This window comes from Ochotona curzoniae, unplaced genomic scaffold (assembly GCF_017591425.1).
Source record: "Ochotona curzoniae isolate NIBS_2020 unplaced genomic scaffold, NIBS_Ocur_1.0 contig_2688, whole genome shotgun sequence".
Lineage (NCBI taxonomy): Eukaryota > Metazoa > Chordata > Mammalia > Lagomorpha > Ochotonidae > Ochotona > Ochotona curzoniae.
Window position 1 is genome coordinate 618,711 of NW_024465553.1, and position 24,726 is coordinate 643,436.

Consider the following 24,726-nt stretch of genomic DNA (forward strand, 5'->3'; position numbering starts at 1 on the left):
CAGGAAGCCCGTCCCCGCCCGCTGGGCCTACCGCTGGCCAGCGCAGGGGATTCAGTCGATTTCCCCGAGGACTGGCCGTCCCGCAGCCCACCCGGGCGGCTCCCCGAGTCCCGGCAGCCTCCCGCCGACGCACGGAGTCCCCGGGGAGCTTGCGGGGCGCGCGGGACGCCGCAGTGTGGCCGCCGCCGGGCCCGCCGGGTCGAGTGGTCCTAAACATTTCACAATTGCGCTACAGAACTGTTGAACTGCTAAGAACCACTGGACCCGGCGCGCGAGTGGCCGCCGGTGCAGCGAGCACCCCGCTGTCCGCGCCTCGACGCCGTCCCGGCCGAACGCTGGCGGCGTGGGCCGGGCGCGCCCGCGGTCGCCGTGGCCGGGTGGCAAGGGCTCCGAGCGGCGGCGGAGCGCGGCGCCTTTTATGCGGCACGGCCGCCCTCTCCGGCGCCGGAACGCGCCCGCGCGGCGCTGGCCGGACCGGTTTGGCCGGGCGGGGCGGCTCCCGGGCCCGCGGGTCGTGCGGCCGGTCCTCCGCGGCCCTGGACCTGCTCGGCGCGCCCGCGCGGGGGTGGCCCTGACTCATCGCCGCGCGGCCCCGCCCGGCGCCCCGCGGCCCCTGGGGTCGGCACCGGGACTCCCGTGGAGGGGCTGTGTGTGCCCGCGGGAGCCACACGTGCCCAGCCGGGGGAGGCCCTAGGTGGCTCGGGCAGGTGCAGCCAGAGTCGGGAGGGACCCCGGGATTCGGGTCACCTCTGGGTACGGGTGGGGGGTCTGGGGCTGGACACGCCTGTTCCGGTCCCGGGCTTCAAAGGAAGCCTGCTGGGAAGGATAAAGAGAAAGTGAAACCCTGAGCCTGGAGCGAGCCGAGAATGCCGGCGGGGGAGGGTGGGGTGATGGGAGCAGCCAGAGGCCCCCTCAGCCCCGCTCCCGGGGTGGAAGCCCCAGGCCTGCTCCTCATCCCCCACACCAGGGCTGCCCTGCCTCCAGCCGAGTCTCACCCACTGAGTCACCTCGAGGTGTACCAGCGTGACGTGAGGTCAGCTGAGGGGTCTGCTCAGGAGTCTGAAGCAGAGGAAGTTAGGGGGAGGTGACCCCTAAATTCCTCGCGTCTGGAGCCTCAGCTGGGGAGGGGGCAGCAGAGGGAACTCCTGGCTCACTCAGGTCCTGTGGGCCACACTGGGACAGAGCTGCAGCCTGGCCGTACATACCTGTCCAGGCCTGCACCCGCCATGCCACCACAGCAGGGCTCCAGGAGCCCTCCTCATGCAGCCCAGGGCACAGGTACAGGAAGCAGAGGGCGTGGTCCCGGGAAGGCGTCTGATGTGAGGGCGGAAGCCACGGCCGAGGAAGATGTCCCCAAAGATAAGCCCATCTGGTGATCCAAGGTGCCCGTCGGCCCTTGGGCGAGGTTTCCAGCTGGAGCCGCAGCATGGCTCGCGGGGGGCTGGCAGGTCCTCCAGGCCCAGGACGGCTGGCCTAGGGCCTCCAGTTTTGTGTCTGGAAGATGCGCCAGACGAGCATAGAGGAGCCAGTGTGGGCAGCGGCATCTCTGCGGAGGCCACACACTCCTGGGGGTGGCACCATGGCGGGAGTAGGGGTGTCAGGGTAACCAGCCTTCCCCTCCTCGAGCCAGATCCCCCTCGACACTAAACCACCTGGAAGACACCTGCCAACTGATCCCCACAGTCACTCACAGCTTCCTGGGACACTGATCAGTCTGGGAGCTGCCCCCCACCCTCGGTGACCCATTGGGAAGTGCCAGCTTGGCAGGGAGCCTTGTGGACACATGGTGTGAGGGGGTGTCACCTCATGGGCTGGAGTGGGTCCAGGGGACCTTGCCACACAGGCAGGCTGGCACCGGCTCAGAGAGGATGCTGCCATCTGGGGTAACATGTGTCCCTGTGACTTTCACAACCCGGGCTGTGTATATCAAGGCCACAGGCGGCAGGCAGGCCATGGGAGGCAGAGGGCACTGCCCAGGGTGGTGGGTGAAGGCTTCTCCGGCAGCGAAGGCCCTGGTGGCCTTGCTTGGCTATGCAAGACCTGGATGCACCTGCATCTAGAGGAGCTTCCAGAGACAGTGCCAGCCAGGCCTGGGAGAGCTGAGGACCCTGCCCCACAAGGGGGCAGGCACTGAAGTGATGGGAGACCATACATCAGGTTGGGGAGGACACGAGGATGGAGGAAGGACCGGGCAGCAGGCTCGTGCCCACAGGGAGGTGGCAGGAGCCCGTGTCAGCGGGCAACAAGGGACGGGAGGCCCCAAGGGCTGCCCCTGCCCCTAGGACCTGCATCCCTGGATGTGTAGGGTAGGACTGACTGGTTGGCCCCCTCCCACAGGGGCACACAGGCCCACCGAGGGGGCCTGAACACACCCACCGCAGCAGCCGAGGGGCCTGGAATGCAGCATTCTGGGACTTTATTTCACACCTCTACCCCTGCCCAGCAGGTGCCCCAGGCTGAGCAGCAGGTCCAGTAGCAGGTCCCAGCGGATCAGGATGGCCTGGGCTGCAGCATCACGGCTTCGAGCTAGACACCAGGCAGCACTTCCTGCAAGTGAGAAGCTCCTTGAGACCAGGTGGAGGCTGGGAAGCATAGGGAGCTGGGGCAGAGGCAAGCCTGGGCACCTGTCTGTGGGCACAGCCTTTCCCAGGGGGTGAGGGGAGGCCAGACGACACTGCGGGGGCTTGGCCTGGGCACCCCGCCAGCAGGCCAGGTGGGCAGGGCGTGAGGGGGAGGTCAGATTCCATCGCAAGCAGCCTGGCTGGACGCAGGCGGGAGGCCTGAGGTTGGCCTTTCCTCCAGGAAGTCCTCACAGCTCTGCCTGTCCCCACGGGGTGTTTGGATGCATTTGCAAGGTGAGACCCGGCCACTTGGAGAGGGAGGTGGTCAGGCCTGCCGGGCGGGACTCACCGTGTCGGGGCTCTGGGCCTGGACTGTACTCTCAGGGCCCTGCAGGAAGGCCAGGAGCTCCCAGTTCCCAGCGGCTCTGGCCTGTGGAGGGGCAGGCATGGAGGCGGTCTCACTGTCACCTCCCCACAGGTCCAGGGACAGTTTCCAAGGGCCCCTGCGTGGAAAACAGCCCTGGGGGTGGAGGATGGGCGTGGGGCAAGGGGCACTCACAACCTGCAAGGCGCTGCGTCCATCATAGCCCGGTTGGCCCAGGTCGGCCCCGGCCTGGACCCAGGCCCTCAGGCCTGCACTGTCCCCACGGGCTGCCAGCCTGAGGAGAGAGGAGTGGTCAGTGCCAGCCAGCCCCTCACCCTGCCAGGGTGCCCCGGGCAGCCTCACAAAGCCAGCCGCAAAAAGCTGAGCCAGCAGCGCCTGGCCCTGGGGGCTGGTCGGCGGCCTGCAGTCTAGGCTCCATGGGTGGGCATGCTTGTGACTCAGGCCAAGGGTGGTGCGCACCAGCTGCTGGACTCCTGTGTTGTCTTATAGCTCCTTGGGCAGGCCCACTGAGGCAAGTAGGAGTCATGGGGTCCCTGGGGCTGGGTGCTGACCTGAACCCCACTAGGCTCTCTGGGGTCCTGGCTGCTCCTGAGGGGCTCCACTCCAGCAGACGCACCCCAGCTCCCCCTCATGCTTGCAGGCCAGGTCTCCGACCCTGCTTGGCAAAGGCCCAGCTGAAGCCCCGAGCCCAGTTCCAGCCTGTCAGAGGCTACCCTGGACCCAGTGGCCTGCAAAATCCCTTGGAAAACAAAACCAGGGGTTGCAAGGTACCCCCAGAACCTGGCCCAGGCCCTGCCCCTTGGCTCACACCCCTGCCACCTCACCCCAGAGCCCGGCGAGGCGGGGCCAAGGCGTGCTTACGGGGTATTCTCCCTGCCGAGCTTCCATGAGGCTCGCCCAGCCCCCATAAAGTATGATGTCATCACAAACTGCAGATTAAATGGGGTGCAGGCCAGCTGCTTCCAGAACCTTCCATACCCCTGACTGCACCCGGAACCCTGCTTCCCTCCACACACCCTCCCTATACACACACACACATGCGCTCTGCTAGAAACACCTGCCAGACCCTTCCTCCTCTAAGCCAAACTGGGGTCCCTCCCAGAGCCCACCCTGCCCCCACTGTCCGAGCCCCCACCTGCACAGCTCGGTCCCCGCATCCTCCAGTTCCTGGGAAGACAGGCGGGCATTGGCTGCTCGCAGCAGCTGGATGACACGCTCATGTCTGCCGGAAAAAGGGTCCTGCTCGCCTTCCGTGCCCAGAACACGGCAGGAGGCGCTCTGCTTCCCAACCCCTTCCTGAGCTCCTGGGCTCCTTCCCAGAACATGGCAGGGAGGGCAGGGGACCAGAGGGCCCTCTCCCCTGCTGACCTGCCCCTGCAGCGCCCCAAACCCTAACACATGGCCCAGGCTGGCTCTGGGGAAACCGAGCCAAGGGGCCCACCTCTGCCCCTGTAAGGGAGGGGAGCTCCGGTACCTGGGGTGGGGGCTCTGGCCATGGCCACTGTCATGGCTATCTCCCCAGGGGGTCTCGGGGGTCCTCAGCCCCACAGCTCTCCCCTGTGCCCCCTGGTCAGACAGGTAATCTCGGGAAGCCAGCAGGCTGACAGACCAGTGAGGCTGACAGACCAGTTGGGGGGGTGTTGGGACAGTGGGGCGCGGCTGCCGTGAGCTCATCCCGCGCTGCCGCCCACGCCCTAGCTCACCCTGTCGGGACTCTCCAGCCACATCATCCCAGCCTGGTGCTGGGGGCACGCCCACAGCCCCTCACCTACCTGCCACCCGCTGGGCACGCCTGCTCTGCCAAGAAGGCTCTGCTCCTGTTTCTACCCTAGAGCCGCATCCTACAGGTGGGACCCCAGGCCCCGACACCCTCGGGCGCTTCCCCAAGGGATGTGGACGTGCTGTCCCTACATAAGCCAGGTCCCCTGTCCCCTCTGGGAAGGCAGGGCTCGGGGGCCATGGGGTGGGTGTGGAGCTGAGCCCTGTGCTCCAGCTGGGCCCCACCCGGAGCCCCTGCTGCCCATTGGGCTGCTGCCTTGCAAGAGCTGCCAAACTCTGCCTTAGGCTGGCCCACTGGGGGATGCCAGACAGGATGTTCCAGTCCCTGGGCTCATGGAAGGAGCACTGGCACACCTGGGGACACACACAGGGGGACACATATAGAGGGACACACACATGGGACAGACACAGAGGGGCCACACATATGGGGCCACACGGGAACACACAGGTACACCACCGGCCCAGGCCTTTGTTTCTCTTCCAGAAACCCCATGCCAGGGTCTTGCAAATCCTGCGTGGACCTGCATGGAGACCACCTGCCCCTTGAGGCCCAGGGTCAGCCGGGCGGGAAGCAGAGTCCTGCCCCACCCCACCCACGCATGCACCTCAGGCCAGGCCCGCACCTTCCCCTCACGGCCAGCAGCAGTGGGCTGTAGCCATCCTGGTCGTGGGCATCCACCTGCGCGCCCCTCTGCAGCAGGGTGGCCACCACCCTAGCCTGGCCCGCTCGGGCAGCCACGTGCAGAGGGCTTTGGCCCCTGAAGTCCTTCAGGCACAGGTCACTTCCCTGGGAGGATGAAAGGGCATGTGGCTCTCAGAGGGTGCTGGGCAGGACCAGGTAGGCCACAGGGAGCGCCAGGGTACCCAGTCCCTATGGCCACACATAAGTGACTGTGTCCCTCCCCCAGCTGGGAAGATAACCCTGCTGTGTGGCCTAGGGCATAGGGCCTTGTGGGGTTCCTGAGGCCCCAGTAGAGGCCTCCTGGGGTCCCCTCAAGATTCAAGGAGGCTCACCAGTTCCATGAGCACCTGCAGGGCCTCCAGGTCCCCGCTGTGGGCTACGGCGCAGGCCAGGCTGGGCACCAGGGCATCCCGCACGGCATCAACCTCCTGAGGGCAGCATGTGTCCTAGGTCCTAGCATCCCCCAGTAAGCAGGGGCCGCTAGGCCTGTGGCCCTGGGCTGAGATGCTGACCCCCATCAGGGAGGCAAGCTCAGGGCGGTGGACCTGACACCAGGACACCAGGACACGGAGCTCCTCCCCTGGCATGGAAGCACGAGTCCCATACCTGCGCACACTCCCCGAGGGCCACCTGCCCAGTCCCAGGCCAGCAGGAGCTGCCTGAGATGCCAGTGCCCACGCCAACCTGATCACAGAGCCATGGCCGCCGGCACCCAGGGCACCTAATAACAGGCCGCGTGGCCCAGGCCTTTCATCTGGCTCCCATCTGCGCCCAGCAAGGGGCAGTTCACACAGGGTGGGGCGAAACTGAGGTGCGAGGTCAGGGCCAGGGAGGCACCAGTCTGCCAGGGCCCCCTCCGCTGCCCATCCCAGAGCAGGTCAGCATGCCAGGCCACGAAGGGGGCAGGAGCAGGGCGGGGCCCCCATGCCCAGGGCCAGGACTGCCCCCACACAGGTCTGAGCCTGGGGTGTCCCAGGTGCCGAGGGGATGGTACCTGGTTGTTGCCCAGCTCGAGGAGCCAGGCTAGCCCACGGCCCAGCACGCTGCCCCGTGGTGAACGTGGACACCTGTCAATTGCCGGCAGTGTCATCTCCCCTCGGAGGTCTGTGGTCATCAGCTGGGGGACAAACGTGGGGTCAGGGGCACCAGCCGAGCCCTGAGGGCCACAGGGCAGCGGCGGCGGTGGGAGGTTTCTGGGCACCGTCCCAGCCTAGACCCCACAAATGATCGGCACCAGCTTCTGCTGCTTTCAACTCACGTTCCCAAAGCCCCCCAGCCCGTCAACCCTGGAATGTCAAGGAAAGTCAGAGGCCGGAGGGGTCATTCTGGGAATGCTGGGTGAGTCCCCAACACTCCCCAGAGAAGCGCCGTGGATGGCTGGTCCCCGGACAGGGGTCAGGCAAGGTGTGTGCTGAACCCCACTCCCCTACCCCGCCCAGGCTGCTCCCACCTCTTTCCTTTGGTCAAGGTTCAGCCCTGGCTGGCCCAGCACATAGGACAGCTTGGCCAAGGCGGCCTCCGATGTCATGTCAAACCCGGAGACGAGGCCGGTTCCCGCCATGGCCTGTGAGGAGGGGGTGTATGGGCAGCTTCCCCACAGTGGGTCCCTCGGCCAGCCCCTTCCTCCCCAAGCCCTGGCCTCTCTGCCCTACTGCGCCAGCAGCGTAGTCAGAGGTCACGGTGCCCTGCAGGCAGTGGGTGCAGTTGACGATGAGGAGGCCCCGTGCACTGGCTGCCCGCAGCTCCTGCAGCAGGTCCGGGGCGCTGGGCCCGTTGCCGGAGCCGAAGGTCTCCATGACCACCCCCTTCAGGGGCGGCTGCAGGAAGGCCCGGACCTGGGGGTGGCAGGGGGCAAGGGTCCGGGTTCAGCTCCCATCCCGGCTGGTGGGACCGCTGCAGGCCAGGCCATCAGGCACGAGGTGCACAGAGCCCAGCGGGAAGCAGATACAGGAGTGGAGCCCCCGGAGTGTCCAGACAGACCGGCCAGGCAGGGGTACAGCCCGAGGATCAAAGGGGGTACACACCAGGGTGGCGGGGATCCCGGGGTAGAGTCGCAGAAGGCCCACGTCACGCTCCATGCCACTGTGCACCACCAGCCGGCCCTGCCTGCTGGCCCTGCGCACCAGCTCCCAGCTGACTGTAGGGACACAGCGGAGCTGGCCTGAGAACCCCCAGCTAACCCCCAGCCAGCCCCCAATCAGCTCCCTGCTTCACGGCTCTGGGAGTCCATAAGAGTGGGGCGAATGGGGCTCGGCCACAGGACCCCATAGTGCCACAGCAGGGCCTGGCGGGCAGAGGGCCTCCATGCCACCTCCTGCATTCTGAGGCACCAGCCAGCCAGGCCAGGGCTCCACAGAGAGGGGCAGGCAGGGCAGGGCCAGCAGACCCCACCTCCTGGCCCCAGGAGAACCTTGTGAGGCATCCCCCTAAGACCCCCACCGGCTCCCCAGCTCAGCTGCCTCAGCCCCCTCTTCAGGGCCCCCTGGAGCCGCACCCTGGGTGCAGTCCGGGGTTTCCCAATGCTGGGTGCCGGAGCCGGCCAGGCAGCCTGACTGGGAAGGGTGGGGCTCGCGTTCCCACAAGCTGGGAACAAGCCTGGGGGTGTTGGGCGGGGGCAGAGCCTCAGTGTCCCTGGTGCTAGGGTGCAGGGCACCCCCTGGTGGCAGGCCCTGCAAGCTGCTTCTCCTTCCAGCCAACCCACCCCCACCTCCTCCTCGTACCAGCTCACCTTCTCCCTCCTCCACAAAGTCCTTTGGGATCCCACCAGATCCCAGCACCCAGGGGTGCCACACACACGCCCTGTACCGGTGCATGGTCACCGTGAGATCCGCCCCTCTGTGCCTCTGCTTCCCACCCACAGGACGAGGCAATGGCCATGAGGGGCCTGTGCCCGCCACAGCCTCCCCTGAGCCCCTGACCTGCCCGCTTTGCTGAGTGTCCCGCTCTCCCAGACAGCCGGAACAGTTGGATAAGATCAGGAGAACCCTAGGGCCCCCAGGACCCCCTAAGCATGGCAGCTGCGTAGATGCCTGGCCCCGGGCACCCCGCGTGGGCCTGGGTGGGGAACAAACGCCCCTTGCGACTTGCAGCGGTGAGGTCCTGCACGGACGTCCCTGTGCCAAGAGGCCTGGGCATGTGGATCCAGCACCTGAATCCACTGAGGGCCCCCCACTCGTGCCCCAACCCCAGGCTCAACCTCTCACAGGGCCTCCTGCGTGTGCTGCCAGCTCACTTGTAACATCAGCGCCCACGGTGGCCAGGGGCAGCAGGTTAGGGGAACAGAAGGCCGCAAACCTGCGGGCGTCCACCTTGGTGGTCCGGTTGCCTCGGAACAGTTGGTTTTGGAAGAAGAGACAGACCTGGGGGAGAGGAGGTGGCTCAGAGCTGGGGAAGTCCAGCCGGGGGTGGGGGAGCTGGACCGGAGCCCTTCCACAGGCAGAGAAAAGCCCCCACACCCTACGGTGCCCCTCCTCTGCTGTCCTGGGGGCTGCGTGCAGCCCCCCCAGGGCCCCCTTCCCTCTGCCAGTGCGTACCTCGGGGATGACGAACTGGCTGGCCATGAGCAGAGCGCCCAGCAGGTTCTCACGCCCGTCACTCTGCAGTGCATGGATGGGCACCTGGGGAGGGACCCATCTGTCCAGTCGCCCACCACCCAGCATCAGGCTTCCCAGTGTCCAGGCTCCAGTGCCCACGCCCAGGCCAGGAATGGCCCTGTCTGGTGGTGGCAGCAGCAGCAGGAGGCAGCCAGGGAGCCCATGGCTTTGGCCAAACTGCTGCAGACTCATGGGCTGGAGTCCCAGCTCCCTGCCCCCTGCCTCAGGCCCGGCCCTGAAGGGAGGCTCTCTCTCCAGGGCCCAGGGTGCCCTGCAGGGGTGCAGGCCCCTTGCCCACTCCAGCAGCCTTCCAGAATGTTCTGCTGGCCATGGGGTGGCACTGGGGTGGCCGAGGCGCAGCCAGGATAGCATTCGTGCTCTATGTGCAGCTGCCAAGCTGTGCCCTGGGCCAGCAGGGTTCAGCTGGACAGGGCCGCGGCAGGGCTGTCCCCAAGTCACCTGGGCACCGGTGAGGATGACGGGCTTCTCCAGGTTCTCCAGGACGAAGGACAGCACCGAGGCGGCAAAGGCCATGGTGTCCGTGCCATGGATAACCACAAAGCCGTGGTATTGCTCGTAGTGTTGCTGCAGGAGAGGGAGGGCAGGGGAGGCCCGTTAGGGAAGGAGAGGAGGTACGGGGGCTGTGCTGCAGATGGGTGGCCACAACGGGGGCGTCCACTTCTTGCGGGCAACAGGGGTTGTGGGCTGTGAGGGCGTCAGCAGTGCAGGCAGAGGCTTGGCCAGGCTGCAGTGGCTTCCTGGACAGGCACAGCCATACAGGGACGGCCTCTGGTCACCACCTCGGAGAGGCCGTTGGGGTGGACTTCGCCCAGCAGGTGGCCCAGGTGTGAGAGCCGAGGGGCCCTGCCCCATATTGTTGCTCTCCCTCTAGAGGCTGGGCAAGCCTGCAGCGCCTGAAGCAGAGCACCCCCTGCTGGTCACAGAGGGCACAGCTCAAGCCAGGACCCCACTGTGCAACGGGGCTGGGAGGAGGGGACGACACGTGACTGGCCACAGAGCACAGCTCCAGGCTGGACGTGCTCACTGCCTTCCCCTGTGCAAACCCGGGGGCAGACTCGGCCCACCCCGAACCAGGCAGGGGCATCCACCGCCTTTCTCTCCGCACCTCTATGGTCTGGGCAATCTGCACCCACTCAGTGATGGTCATATCGCTGGAGTCAAACAAGCGCTGGCACTCCAGGACCGTGTAGATGACCCTCTGGCTGGGGCTGGCTGGGCTGCAGGGGGCACAGTGCTGGGCTTGAGGACAGGGCCCAGACTGCCCGCAGTGATGCCAGGGGCCCCAAGGCCCGTGCACAGCCCCCACACTCACGGCAGTAGCAGGGTGTCCTCGGGGAGGCCACAGGCCTGGGCATGCTCTGCATCATGGAACATGGGCATGGTCTTCAGGACGGCCGCCAGGTCCCGCCCGGGGACCAGCACTGTGGACAGTGGGCACAGGCTCAGAACTGCTGTGCAGCCAGCACCTGAGATGCGAGGACCCTAGGGAGGTGCCCAAAAGCTACGGCCCTGTCTGCACTTGGCCAGCCCAGGAGCCCTGGCTGGCTCTCTGGCTACTGGCCTGGCCTCTGCCTTGACTCGTGGCAAGGCTACCTCCTGGCCCTCACAAGGCAGACTCCCCCCGATTCTATTCCTACCTGTCAGAACACCCACCAGCACCACTTCCTGCCCCCCTTCTCTCCTAGCAAGTACTTCTAGATCTGGACCAGGACACCTGCTCCAGGAAGTCCTTTCTGGCCCTCAGACTCCCAGGAGGGATCTGTGTGTGTCTCTTCCAGGGTCCCGCATAGGATCTCTGCACAACCCCTTCACCTGGAGTGACTGGCACACAGCAAGTGCCCCAGTGCTTGGGCCCCAGTCAGCCACCCCTGCCTACAGAAAGGAGACGCTGTGCATGGACCGCCCAAGTGCCAGTGAGTCCCCAGGACACAAGCTCGGGACCAAGCTTCTGGGACACACGGGGCCCAGGTCTGACCCCTGTCCCCCATGGCTCTCCACTGGCTCCGTGCTCCAGGGTCCTGAGAGCGTCTCCCACGTGGCCAGCAGGCGTCTGGGAGGGGCAGCTTCACCAGTGTGACCTCAGGGTGAGGCCTGGCAGTCCTGGTGCTGACTGGCCTATGCTGGTTGACTCAGCGTCCTGCAGCTGTGACAGACCTCAGCTCCTCCCACTCGTGACTCTAGAGGCCAGGAGTCCTTGGGTCCCATTCCTTTTGGACGCTTCCAGGGGCTGTGCCATGGGCCTGCCCGTGGCTGGGGTCATTCTCAGCCTCAGAGGGCACCACACGCTGAGCCAAGGCCCCTTGCCCTGTGCCACAGCCAGGCCTTCCCTGCCACATGCCTCCTCCCTCCTCCTCCATGGTCAGCCACACCCATGGTCAATCACGCCCATTTTTGCCTTGGCAGAGCTGCCCAGGGTACATGGTGGAGACAGTGGAGGAACTAACCTATTTGTTCCAAGGCTTTTTGCAATGTCCCATGCCTCCCCCACTGAACACTACTGGTCAGTGTTGTCAGACTGGGGCTCAGGAACATCCCCTGGCCATGCACAGAGCAGCTGGCGTGGGCGGTTGGCACTGGCCAACAGGGCTGAGTAAACAGTTGGGGGAGGGGAAGCCACAGAGCTGTCAGCTCAGCCACCTCTGGGACACCCCAGGTGTGACAGGGCACGGTCCAGCATTCAGGCTGCCAGCCTGTGGCCTGGGCTTCAGCCCCTGGGCATCCAAGAGTCAGTCAGGGCCATGGCTGCAGGTGCACTGGGTCCTGTATGGTGGGGCTAGACAATGGTCCTAGTTCTGACCCCTTGGCCCTGTCAGCACCTGCGGAAACTCCATAGCCGACATTGTTAGGACTCTGAATGGGGTGGATCCCTGGGAAGGACCCCGCAGGTCCCACAGGCTTGGGGCTGCAGCTTCTGGGAGGGTTGGGGCAGGAGTAGAGCTCAATGGGTGCATGGACTGGCTGCCTCACCTTCCCCTGACCCGCTGTGCCTGCCAAAAGAGCGGCCTTGGTCTGTGCTGATGCCAGCCTGGGGCATGCCACCTGGGGCAGGGCCAGGTGGAGGACTGATTCTTTGGTGGCCATGGGACTCCTAACCTCCGGGGCAGCCTAGGGGATGTGAGGAAAGCTCAGGACTTGATGTGAGCTGGGCCAAGGGTGCAAATGCCACGTGCGGCCTCCAAGATGCCACTGGCGTCACTCAGAGGGTGCTGGAAGCAACCTCACCCTGCTGCTAGGGCCTCCCTGTGGGCAGCACATAGACTATGGACACTGAGTGGGCTTGGGGGCTCAGGTGCCCTGTCCTGTGACATGGTGGGGGGTGCCATGCCCTGCTGAGCTGGGGGTGTGTGCCCCACACAGTGGAGGCTGCCACAGTGGCTGCCATCCCAACAGCTGTCTCCAGCAGTAAATTAATCATTGAGCCCAAGTGACCTGACGCTGGCACTCTCCTCACCTCACACCTGCACGACGCTGGCCTGTCTGTCGTCCCCCTGTTGGGACACAATGGGACAGACATCCCCTGAGCCAAAGCCAGGGCTTCCCCAGCCCCTCTGAGGGGCACGGGGACCAGCAGGTGCACATAGGCCATCACTGAGTGCGGGCTCCATCTGAAATTGCTGCACACAGCACAGAGTTGAGCAGATGCTGCTTTGGGACCTGGTCACATCTGTGCAGCTGGACGGGCTGGACTGCCCCAAGGGCAGCAGCGCACCATGCCTCAGCTCGGGCTCCTGGGGGAGCCAGTGCCTGGTGTGCCAGCAGAGTCCCTTGGGCCCCAGTGGCTGCCTCTTTCATGGTTCCCGCGGTGGCCCAGTTGCCACCTCTACCACTCAAGGGGTATCCTTTAAGAGGATGCAGAAAGACACATGACAGCTAAAACTGGGGCAGCCACTGGACACTGCTTCCTTTTGAAGCAGCATGTCCACTCGGGGCAGGGGCGAGCAAACATTGGGGCTATGTGACCCCGGCTGTGTGTGGCACTCGAGGCCACATGCAAGCCTGGACATAGCCATGCCCCATGCCACGGGCCATGAGCTGCTCCAAGCCAGGCCTGAGGAATCAGAGAAGCAACTGGAAGCCAAGGACAGAGCTGAGGCCAGGAGGGGGAAGAGGGATGGCAAGGAGACGCTGGTGCCAGTAGGGTGGAGGGGAGGTGGTGAGGGGTGCTCCTGCAGTAGGGGAGGTGGTGAGGGGTGCTCCTGCAGTAGGGGAGGTGGTGAGGGGTGCTCCTGCAGCAGGGGAGGTGGTGAGGGGTGCTCCTGCAGCAGGGGAGGTGGTGAGGGGTGCTCCTGCAGCAGGGGAGGTGGTGAGGGGTGCTCCAGCAGCCTCCAGGAAGTGGTGAGGCACTGGTCTTGGGCAAGGGGCTGTGTACTGAGGAGCAGCAGCAGCCTCCAGAGGGGGCAGGCTCAGCTTCCTTTTGTCTCTGCTTGTGCTCACAGCAGGTTAGGCAGCCGGGTTGGGGTGGGACGAAGGCTGAGCTTGGAGGACTCACCCTTGAACAGGTCCTTCAAGGAACGCGGGGTCTTCCACCCCTCCCCCACCACACATAGCAGAGCCACGCGGAGGCTGTGCCGCCATCCTCTCCAATCCTGGAAAGGCCCCAGGCAGGACCCGGACATACACCTCATGGGGCTGTCTTCAGTGCCCGCGACAGAGGGGACAGAAGGCTGGGACTGTGACCCCAGCAGCAGGAGTCTGGGGTTCCTGCAACCACAGGGCTCTCAGGTGCTGGGGCGCAGAGCCATGTGGTACCCCTGTTTCCCCTGCCACAGAACCCACCTGCTTCTGCCAGGGCAGGGCAAAGTTCAGGGGCCCTCCTGCCCACACCCACCGGTACCTAGAGCAACAGCACCAGGGTGATCCTGGGGCCACTGCTGCCCTGTCCCCCTGCAGGGCACCTGGGTTTCTGAATGGTTCGGGAGGCGGGGGCTGGACCCAGGGGGACAGGAGGAAGAAGGTCCCAACCCTGCCTGTGAACCCCAGGGGTACCCAGCCCACTCACCACCGTCCTCTTTCCGCATGCCGATGGTGCCGCCAGTGTATATGGCCAGCAGCCGGCGCTCAGGGCCCAAGGCGCGCGCCATGCCGTCTGGAACACAGGGACGCGGGGAGGCGGTCAGGACACCGCGGGGCAGCCTGAGGCGGGGCCTGGCCGGGGCAGGGCCAAGGTGTCCGCCCCTGGGCGTGGCTGGGCAGGCAGAGGTGCCTGCGCCAGCCTGTGCTCACTGCCCTCCCAGGCCCGCCTCGGGCACCCATCTGTGGGGTTGGGAGTGCAGCAATGGGAAGTCCCATCCAGGGGCTCTGGGGCCTCAGTGAAGCCCTCCTGACGCTGCTGTCCTCGGGAGTGGCCATGCATTCTCCCCCCAGGACAACCGGCAGACAGGCAAGGAGTGCTCAGCAGCCATACTCTGCCGCACTCCCCGGAGAAGCCAAGCACCAGAGGCTGGGAGGCCGAGCTGCCCCAACCAGGACCCTGTGCGTGGGCTTGGCTGTGTCCACACCCTGTAGGGTGACTGGGACCCTGGACCTGAGGCGGGGTTTGCCTGGGTTGTGCCATGGCATCGGCCGGTCTCAGCGCTAGCTGGTGAGGGCATCGTGTCCCACACCAGGTTCTGGGTTTGAAGCTTGTGTGTGTGGTAAGATGTGTTTAGACCCTCTGGTGCACTAGGACTCTCCAGGTTAACACACCAGCAAGCTTCGCTCAAGGAGCTTTTACCCCATTCCAGGGACACCTGGTGGCACGCTCTCTGTTCGTGTTCGCTCTGCACATGAACCTGCAAGTCCCTGGGCTGCAAGTCCACAGGGAGGGAACAAGCCCGCTCTCATCCAGCCCCAGACTCTGCAGGCCCGCCGGAGCGAAGCAGGCACCTGCTGGGCAGGGGTGTCTTCCTGCCTCTCGGGAAGCAGACCCCAGCTGAGGGCACAGGCCACCACAATGCCCCCACCCCGCACCTTGGGGCCTCAGGCGTTGGTCCCCGAGTCCATTTGCAGCGTGTCGGGCTGGGCTGCGTGAGGTTTCCTAACAACCCCAACTTGAAAGGTCAGTGGCCCAGCTGATGACAGAGCTGCTGGCAGCAAAGCAGGGAGAGCTGGACACCGACCTGAGGCACACCGCCTGAGTCCAAGTACTGTGACACACCACTTACCCGAAATGAATGTCTTCATTCACCACGTCGCTCACGCTTTCAGCCATGGCGTAACAAATCCGTTTCACTTCTCGTTTCTCTGTATGTTCGTGACCGACAGTGTGACTCTGAAAGTTTCCAGAACAAGCAATGACTGATGGCTCCACACGGCTCCAGCACCCCACCCCGGGACTGATGGCTCCACACGGCTCCAGCGCCCCATCCCGGGGACTGGCTCCACACGGCTCCAACGCCAGGCTGCCTCCTGAGGCACTTCACCTGCTGCGAGCTCAACAACGCCATCTCTTGAGAACCAGGGTTGGTGGGTTTTACCAGGAAGGGGTGATTACCCCCACCCCCCAGATGTACCTTACCTTCTCAATTCCTCTGGGGTCCACCTACTGCTAACCTGTTCCTCCCATTCATATTCTGCAGGAATTTTGGGCCCACCTTGCCACAGCATGGACACCAAGAGCCCTGGCCAGGCCTCCAGCCAAGGCAGCAACCCTTGTGGACGCCTCGACCCACTCCCAACTGCCCAGCCTGGTTTGTGGTTTCTGCTCCTTGTGCAATGGACCCAGCTTGTGGATTTATTTCTGGATCACCTTTATCTCCATCTCGGACACAAAGCCCGTCCTAGTGGTTGTTTTTTGAACATCATGGGGTAGTTGTGTAAGACGCACTGATTAATGAGGGAGGCAAAACTGACCTTCCAGCCATGGCTCATTCCCCACTGTCCAGCACAGCCCAGCTGGGCCAGGCCCTCCACCACAGCCCAGGTAGGCCAGGCCCTCCACCCAAGCCTTGCACACTACTGCCCCCCAGGATGCCCTTTCCAGAAGTGGAACAGGAAGTGGAGTAACAGACTGGAAACAGCACTCCGATGTGGACTGGGGTGTCTCACATTCAGCTCTGGGTGTCTGTAGGGCTGTGAGCCTCTAAGCAGTTGAAGTGTGGGCAGGTGTCTAATTTTAATGATTACAACCCAAAAGCGTGGTCTTAAGACCTTCTGATTTCAGAAATGCTTCCTTGTGGTCAAATGCCATCTCTTTTTGTTAATGTTTCCCAAACACAATTCAAGGGGACTGAGCAGTAGCTGTAGGCCATGTGGCCCCAAGGCCCCACTGTGGCCCCCACGGTGGCTCCTTGGTCTGACACCCAGAGCTCCCCAGTGCTGGTACATACCCAGCCTCTGCCTTGGCAGCCTTCAGGCAGGTCCCACCTCACGTTCCCTGTGGGGATCAGCCACGCTTCCAGCAGCAGAGGCCCAGTGGGAGGCACTGCTTGGCACTGCATTCACACAGCAATGCAGTGTAGCTGTGTGGGCAGAAGCAGCAGTGGCCATGCCCACCCAGACATCTGTTGCAGCCACAAGACAGCAGGATGCTACATCCCAGCTGGAAGAAGGCAGCCCACGATGACCAGCTCAGGGCACACAGGGCTTCCTCCCAGGGCTGTGCTGCTTTAAGATTTATTTTTAAAATTTTTATTGGAATATACAGAGAGGAGGAAAGACAGAGAGGAAGACCTTCCATCTGCTGATTCACCCCCAAGTGGCCGCAATGGCTGGAGCTGAGCCAGTCTGAAGCCAGGAGGCTCTTCCGGGTTTCCCACATGGGTGCAGGGTCCCAAGGCTTTGGGCCGTCCTCAACTGCTTTCCCAGGTCACAAGCAGGGAGCTGGAAGGGAAGCAGGGCTGCCGGGACTAGAACTGGTACCCATATGGGATCCTGGTGCACGTAAGGCAAGGACTTTAGCTGCTAGGTTACGACGCCGGGCCAGGCTGCGCTTCTACAAAACATACCACACTCCAGCCGGGTGCTGGGCACATGGCCTGGTAGCTGAGACACTGCATGGAACACCTGAGCTGAATGTCCAGGCCCCAGTTTCCGCCACCGTGCAGAGGCAGCAGTTGGCGGCAAGTATGGAGGAGCCCTAGAGGGAGTTCCAGGGTCCTGGCTGTTGGTGGCATCTGGCGGGTGAAGAGAAGGGTGTCTCTCCATTGTGGCATACACGCACACATATGGTGCCTGCAAACCCACGCTGGCCACTCTGCAACCCACAGTCCCCTGGATAGGCCAGCAGACCAAGGAGCCATGCGGACACAGCACTTGCTGCCCCCGCCGGGGGAGCCTTCCTGCCGGCAGACAGGGCCTGGACCCTGAAAGCTGCTGTGTATGCTCCTGGTAGCCTTTAGCCATAGCCAGGAAGTCCCAACCCCAACCCCTTAGTGCCTGGCACTGGGGACTTCCCAGAGCTGGCACGGTGGGTGTGGCTCCAGGGCACCATTCTCAGAGGTGAGCCACAGGCCAGTCAGGCAGAACCCCCAGCTCACCCATGCCATCTGAGGGCTGTTGCCCAGGGACAGGCTTGGGCTGTGGTCCTGCCCGGACCCTTCTGTGCTTCCTCTTTGGCACCATGCACCAAGCATGCAGACAGAACCCCAGCGCTCAGACACGTCTGTGCCCCTTTACCACCGGATTCTTTACAACAAACCCCATCCACCTCTTCTAACCACCACCACAGGGCTGGCACAGCGGCTCGGTTCATTCATCTTCTACCTGCCAGCACTGGCATCCCATGTGGGCACTGGTTCTAATCCCAGCAGTCCTGCTTCCCATCCAGCTCCCTGCCTGTGACCTGGGAAAGCAGTGGAGGATGGTCCAAAGCCTTAGGACTCTGCACTCGCGTGGGAGACCTGGGGGAAGCTCCTGACTCCTGGCTCTGGATCGGCTCATCTTTGGCCATTGCAACCATCTGGGGAGTGAGAGACAATGGATGGAAGATCTGTCTCCTTTCTGTAATATTGCTTTTCCCATAAAAATAAATAAATCTTTTAAAAAATAGCCACAAGCCAACTTTGTGTAATGCTTTTATTGTTTTCACACACACAGAGAAGTTGCCAGGTAATCTCTGATTTCTGACATGCGGACCAAGAATCGTGAGTTAACTAAAAATCTTAAATGTATAAAAGTAAAGTTGGGTTTTCCAAAATTAGTTATCCTCCTCCATGGAAAAACATCAGAAAACACACCATGGCTATAAACAGGTCCCAGCTTTCTGTCTGGTCAACTGGGAGCCCAAGGCTGAAACCTACAGGCTCTAGAATGTTCCATGCCAACGTGGCTACTTCAACTGGAGCTCCTTTACCAGGCAGTCTGCTTCCCGATTTCCCGAGGGTTTAGATGGCGCAGACCCTCCACATCACCGGGCAGCACAAGGGGCAATGTCCGACTGCGTGCCACGGAGAGCGCGTCCGGCTGCGGGGGTCAGGGGCCCAGCACGATCAGCTTGTGCAGCTGGAGCAGCGGCGTGCTCTTCCCACGTCTCTCCTCCCGCACCTGCTCCATGACCAGCTGCGGGTCCACCTGCGGAGGGCACACAGTCAGACCCTTCCAGAGTGGGCTCCTCGAGGCGGCAAAGGCAGATCATGGAGACCCCATGGACACGAACAGACACAGGGACAGGCATGGACTGGACCTGCCTCTGAAATCATCCCTCAGTTCTCCCCAAATATTTCCAGGTGCTTATCCACCCCTCCACACTGCACACTGGGATTCATTCTTGTTCATTTCTAGTTCTTATTTGTGTGGAAGGCAGAGATGGAGACATTGGGGGAGGGGTCCCTCTGCTGCTTCACTCCCTGAATGTTCCCACCAGCCAGAACCAGGCCAGGAGCCTGGCACTTCACCAGCAGCTCCTGTGCAGGCGGCAAGGAGGCGTCACATTCACTTAACAAGTGACCTGAGTCGAACAGGAGACTCCCCAGAGCTCCACTGTTCACTCCCGGGCCTGCCAGGCTGGGTGCCCCACATCGCACTGGGCAGACAGCATGCCCTGGGGGAAGGTGGGACCACCTGTGATGTCATCGGCTCAGGCAGGGCTTCATGGTTTGAAACCCGGCTGCCTCCAAGGCGGCTTCCGGCTGAGCGGACACAGTCTTGCTTAAGCCCCTCTCCTGCCCACCAAGCACGAGGACCAGCCCCTGGAGCCTGGGCGGCCTAGCCAGCAGGCTCCCAAGCACAGAAGCAGGTGGGGAGAAGGCATTGTGTGAGGAGACAGGAGGCCTACAGCCTTGGCATGAGGAGAAGCAGCCCACAGCTCACCTCTCCTGGCATGTGGCCACACGGCAGCCCCGTGGCAGGGGTGGCAAGGAGGGCCCTCGCCCAGGTCCCCACCAGCTGAAGGCTCCAAATGGATGCTGCTTTCCCAAGCCCTAGGACAACACGCTGCGGCCTGAGCAGCCACCGGCACACACCTGCCTTCCGGCTCTGCTCCCAGCAGCCGCAGCTGGCCAGGACTGAGCCAGAGGACAGGCTGCTCGGGCACCTCTCACCCACCTGGTTCCACTCGTAGGGCTTTTCATGCCATGTAGGAATAACTCTTTCTCTTGGTTTCAACTGGCAGAACAAGCTAGTTTAAAAAAGGAAATTGTCTGAGTTACATATCAGTGATAGAAAACTCTGACTGTATTGCTATCTTGGTAACTGAAAACACCTCAGTGATTTTTATGATCTCTGTATTTTCAAGAGTACCTGGACTCCACCTGGCCATCGGGGCACCCTGACCAAGCACAGGGAGGGCAAAAGCTCCGCAGCCCACCAGGGACTGGACAGATGATCACACGCCTCCCAGCCCCGGTCCCAAGGTAGAAGAGCCTTCCCAACTCCTCAGCGTCTGGGCTGAAGCCAGACCGCCCGGTTCCATCTGCACTTTGAGACCTGTCTTCCTCCAGCACCCCGAGGGCCCAGCTTCGAGGTTCTGCAGCGACCAGCCTGGGGTGCTGTCAGGAGGGTTCCCATGGCTTTCAGTGGTTTGGCCGAGAGCTGATCACGCATACAGCACAGGCACATGCTCTCAGTGAGCCAGCAGGCAGAGGCAGCGCAGGAAGCACTGAGCTCTGACCAACACAGCTGCCCAAGGACTGTCTTCCCAGGGCACAGCCCCCTGCCAGGCCACCTCGTGGCCAGAACTGGCTATAACTGGGGCAAGCTTCAACCCTCTTGGCACCATGGATGCACAGCTCAAGCACTGCACCTTGAGCACAGAAGTGTTCTTGCATGGGCTCAGTCGCATTCTCCACAGCCCTGAGCTCTCCAGAACCACTGAGCTGCTTTTTAAATCTGCAAAGCTCCTGGCAGCCATGAAACAGCGAGGCAGGCAGGTCTGCAGAGGGCACTCAGGCACTGTGACGGCTCGGTCGCACAAGCAGGCGACTGTGAACCTCTGTAGTTACCCTCTGCTGTCTGGCGTGGACAATGGAGAAGCAAGAAGGAGGGCCAGGCCACCTTCCCAGGTGCCAGGCTCAGGCCACATCTCATGCCACCTGCTGCCCTCCTGTCCACCCACTCCATCCTCTACCTTCTCTCCCTCTTACCCATCTCAGGGAGTTGGTTCTTCCTCCCTGAACCATGAGATGCAAGTCAGCTCTCAGCAGGTAGGGGTGCAGTGTCTGTGTTGTGGTGTCCACACCCACCCTTGGCATGCCACCCAGGCCACTCGTGGGCACACAGCTGACCTCAGCAGCTTCTGGCGGGCGTCCTCCTGCAGCTGCGCAATCCTCTCGGGCCCGAGATGCCTGAGGCCGTTGGGCCCGTCGCACACCAGCTTGTTGATGGCGGCCCTCAGGATGTTGATCTGCAAAGGAAGAGCAGCATGGGCACCTCACTCAGACCTGCTGCCAGCCACAGGAAAATTACAGGATATGTGGTCCGACCATGCAGTGTACGTATGAGGACTGGGCCTCCTCAGGGGCTGACGCCTGTGCGTGGACAGCATGCCCAGGTGCACACCAGCCATCTAGGCCAGCAGCGATATTAGTTGCCTTGTAAGAAGATGGAAAGCAAAACAGGTTGGACCATCCTCCTGGCCAAGGCTTGCAGCATCTCCTGGGTCTGTGGATGCACCAAGGTGCACGTGGTCAGTCAGCAGAACCTAGAAGGATTTTCTCAAGCCTGGTGTAACAAAGCTGACAGGCAACAATGTCACCCCCAGGGGCAGGCACCCACAGGGGCTCTCCAGCCACGGCTTGCCAGCATTTTAGCATCACCAATTCTGAGTAAACCTGCATGAGAACTACAAGTCTGCAGCAGCTGGCCGCCACACGCACACTGCTAAGTTCTAAGGACACGGCTACTGCAGCAACAGCACAGACATCCTCCTGTGCCCAGCCCCCAGCCCCACACCTCCGCCTCCTGTGCCCAGCCCCCAGCCCCACACCTCTGCCTATTGTGCCCAGCCTCACATCCTCGCACCTCCACCTCCTGTGCCCGGACCCACATCCCTGACCCCTTCTGTGCCCATCCCAGCCCTCCCCTGGAGCTTCCTGAAGCTCCTGCTGGTTCTGATGTGGTACCCACACCCCCTCAGCGGGCCTGAGCTTGAGTGTGGCTCTGCTCCAGACTTCAGCGTCTGTTGTGACACATTCCCAAGTGTCTGGGGCTCTGCAGCAGGTAGGACACCTGTGTTTGGGGCAGGGACAGGACTCTGCTTCCTGCTCCCCACAGACCTGACTGGAATGAGGCTCAGACACCACTTCCTGCTCACCCCCAGACCCCTGGCCCGGCACCTGCTCCCATTGCCAGTAGACACAACACCACAGTGTCACCCAACCCCCTGGGTGCGCACACACACACACAGCTGAGGTCTCCAAGACAAGAGGGGCAGGGATAGGGCACCGAGCAAATTGGTGCCAGGCACCGGTATACATGCCATCCTCTCCTCTCTGCCACACTGTACGCTCACACCTCCATGATGTCCTCCACGTCGATGCGTACGTCAAACGCCAGCTCCATGTCGTGTTCCGGCAGCACAGCGGTCCCTGTGCCCGCGTTCCAGCCCAGGCCACAGAGGACTCCGGTGTAGCGCTTCCCAGCCCGATCCACCCTGCAGAGCATGGCGCAGAACAAGGGGAGTCATTCCACGGCTGATCCTCCATCACAGGACTGACCAACAAAATCACCCCAAGTTCTACATTTGCTGGTTTTTACCCAAAAGACATATAGGACAAGCGGGTACTAGTTCATAAGACATTTCCACAGCCTAACAGCCCCGCTAGTTCTTGCCGAGGCAGAAGTGTTAACAGAAACACAGGGGACTCTCTCCCCTGGGCATTCTTTCTGTGTCTCAGCCCCGTCAAAGTCTGCAGAGAAGGGCTTGTCCAGCAAGCCTGACCCTCACCTGCCCATCCCACACGAGCACATCTCCCACAGCGTGTTTCCACCTGTCAGTGCTCCACCAGGGCTCCCCATCTCTGCCCTGCACTACTCCACCTGGGGAACAGAGCCTGCCTGCAGCCTCTCCCCAGCCCCCCTCCCACCCAGTTCTCCCTCTCCAGGCGCCCCAAGCCTTGTGTAGAGCCACTGCTGACCACACCTACCCAGCCCAGGCTCCTCCCACCACCCTGTCAGTCCACTGCTGACCACACCCACCCAGCCCAGGCTCCTCCCGCCACCCTGTCAGTCCACTGCTGACCACACCCACCCAGCCCAGGCTCCTCCCGCCACCCTGTCAATCCACTGCTGACCACACCCACCCAGCCCAGGCTCCTCCCGCCACCCTGTCAGTCCACTGCTGACCACACCCACCCAGCCCAGGCTCCTCCCGCCGCCCTGTCAGTCCACTGCTGACCACACCCACCCAGCCCAGGCTCCTCCCGCCACCCTGTCAGTCCACTGCTGACCACACCCACCCAGCCCAGGCTCCTCCCGCCGCCCTGTCAGTCCACTGCTGACCACACCCACCCAGCCCAGGCTCCTCCCACCGCCCTGTCAGTTTTTTCCACCTTTAGACAGAAGGTTAGGACACAACGTCCTGACTCAGCTGGTAGCGCTGTTGATGCAGTGAGTGGTGCAGACACCAGGTACAGCTTTGTCTGCAGGCCTGAACCACCCAAGAGCGTGTTCTCTGCCCTGTCTACCGAGGCTCGGCTCCCCTTAGCAGGAGGCCCCTGTGAGTCACGAACCTCCTAGAAAACCACCAACACGGATGACATAATGAGGGCAAGGTGACCCTAGCCAGTGGTCCCCGAGTGATGACAGCACTTCGGCAAGGTAAGCCCAGATGGGCCACCACATCAGCTGCCCTGTGGGCATGGGACCAGCTGTGCCTCAAGGAGCCCTGAGCATCTCTACGAGCTGACCAACAGCAGGTGCACACTGGAAACAGGCTTCACTCCCCACAGCGCATGCTCAGCAGCAGAGAAGGGGCACACCATCCCATTCCCCACCTTATGCTCCAAATGTTCAGGGCCCGCTCCCCAGGCTACGGCGTCCCGCCCCAGGGACAGCCACTCAGAGCAGCCTGCTGCTGGTCTTTCCAAGTGTACTTGACTTTTGCTTAATAACTATGTCTTACTTGACTGGAACTATCTGAATTCTTTCACCACTGGCTCAAGAGCTGAGATGCCATTTTTCTCTTGCCAGGACTCTACTGGCAGACCCAGGTTCCCACAGCACTTGGTCATCACTACAGCCTCCCAGGTCTGCACCGCCAGGAAGCTGGAGTTGAACCAGAGGTCAGGAGCCACAGGTACCAAACCCTGTCCTTCCAACACATCTCCAGCTGGAAGCATGAGTCCTGTCAGAGGCACAGAAGCAGCTCCACAAATAGCTGGGGCTGCCGCAGACAGAGGGAACAGGTGTCCAGGGCAGCCACTGCAGGATGCCCAGCAGCACCCAAGGAGGACAGGCCAGCATTCCTCGGGGAAGCACCAGGTGCATGTTCCCCCGCTGTGCGCTCCACAGCCTGAGTCTGAGCTGTCGCAGCATCCCACCGTGCCTGCTCCGAGCACTGTGCAGCCTCAGCCATGAGGCGAGGGCTGGGTAAGGCCCTGCACACAGTACATATGCCATATCTTTCGCAGGCCTGGAAGAGCAAAGATACCCTCTCCACACAGCTTCAGACGCCAGACCACACCAGGCCAGCTTCTGCCAAGCCAGCCTCTGCCAGGCCTTGACACTCGGCCTCCACACGCTCACCACCTCCCACTCCCAATTCTTACAGGGAGCCTTGGCATTTTTCTCAAACTTCCTGAGGCCTTTCAACACTGCACGAGTGAATCAAGACTGCCTCCCGGGCCTGGTGCGATGGCGCAGTGGTTAAAATCCTCCCCTTGCACGCCCGGGATCCCATGTGGCCTCCCGTCCAGCTCCCTGCCTGTGGCCTGGGAAAGCAGTTGAGCACGGCCCGGGGCTTTGGGACCCTGCACCTGCGTGGGAGATCCGGATGAGGCTCCTGGCTTTGGATTGGCTCAGCTCCAGCCGTTGCAGCTGCCTGGGGAGTGAATTATCGGACGGAAGATCTTCCTCTCTGTCTCTCCTCTCTGTATATCTGCCTTTCCAATAAAAATAAAATAAATCTTAAAAAAAAAAAAAGACTGCCTTCCAACTGAGGGTGGGGAATGAGCCCACTGTGTGCAGCCCCTACGTGAGGCAAGACCTGGTGGGCAGGTGTTGTGGGGAGTGAGCAAGCTGCCCTGTGATACTGGCATCCCCCGTGGGAGCCCGTTTAGGCTGCTTCACCTCTGAGCCAGCTCCTTGCTGACACGTTGGGACGCACTGAGGGAGGGCACTCTAGTAGGGAGA

General features: G+C 62.7%; 2 protein-coding genes across 2 annotated transcripts in view; both read right to left on the reverse strand.

The window, feature by feature from the left end:
- Window positions 1–2,405: 2,405 nt before the first annotated feature.
- On the reverse strand, window positions 2,406–14,102 carry ASPG (asparaginase). Its single transcript, XM_040974993.1, has 16 exons — window positions 14,021–14,102; window positions 10,334–10,442; window positions 10,127–10,238; window positions 9,460–9,585; window positions 8,941–9,024; window positions 8,640–8,766; window positions 7,432–7,544; window positions 7,060–7,242; window positions 6,858–6,971; window positions 6,402–6,524; window positions 5,740–5,835; window positions 5,349–5,512; window positions 4,082–4,168; window positions 3,121–3,220; window positions 2,911–2,991; window positions 2,406–2,547 (listed from the first exon to the last, which is right to left on the reverse strand). Exons 1-16 carry the CDS (start codon window positions 14,100–14,102, stop codon window positions 2,527–2,529), a joined length of 1,722 nt encoding a protein of 573 aa, XP_040830927.1. The 3' UTR covers window positions 2,406–2,526.
- A 3,911-nt stretch (window positions 14,103–18,013) lies between these two features.
- The window catches only part of TDRD9 (tudor domain containing 9), a 55,790-nt gene continuing 49,077 nt past the window's right edge, over window positions 18,014–24,726 (reverse strand). Inside the window, exons 34-37 of the mRNA XM_040975525.1 lie at window positions 21,889–22,027; window positions 20,661–20,779; window positions 19,483–19,555; window positions 18,014–18,510 (exon numbers count right to left, since the gene is read on the reverse strand). Of these exons, the coding sequence (XP_040831459.1) occupies window positions 18,412–18,510; window positions 19,483–19,555; window positions 20,661–20,779; window positions 21,889–22,027 (430 nt within the window). The 3' untranslated portion in view covers window positions 18,014–18,411. The remainder of the gene's footprint in view (window positions 18,511–19,482; window positions 19,556–20,660; window positions 20,780–21,888; window positions 22,028–24,726) is intronic.

What these genes read in the sequence shown, in the direction of transcription:
- ASPG (XM_040974993.1), bottom strand. Translation starts at nt 14,102, where the DNA reads ATGGCGCGCGCCTTGGGCCCTGAGCGCCGGCTGCTGGCCATATACACT. An exon ending in CCGGGATCCCCGCCACCCTG is followed by an intron (nt 7,243 to 7,431) that starts GTGTGTACCCCC and finishes TGCCACCCCCAG; the next exon opens with GTCCGGGCCTTCCTGCAGCC. An exon ending in GACGCAGCGCCTTGCAGGTT is followed by an intron (nt 2,992 to 3,120) that starts GTGAGTGCCCCT and finishes GCCCCTCCACAG; the next exon opens with GCCAGAGCCGCTGGGAACTG.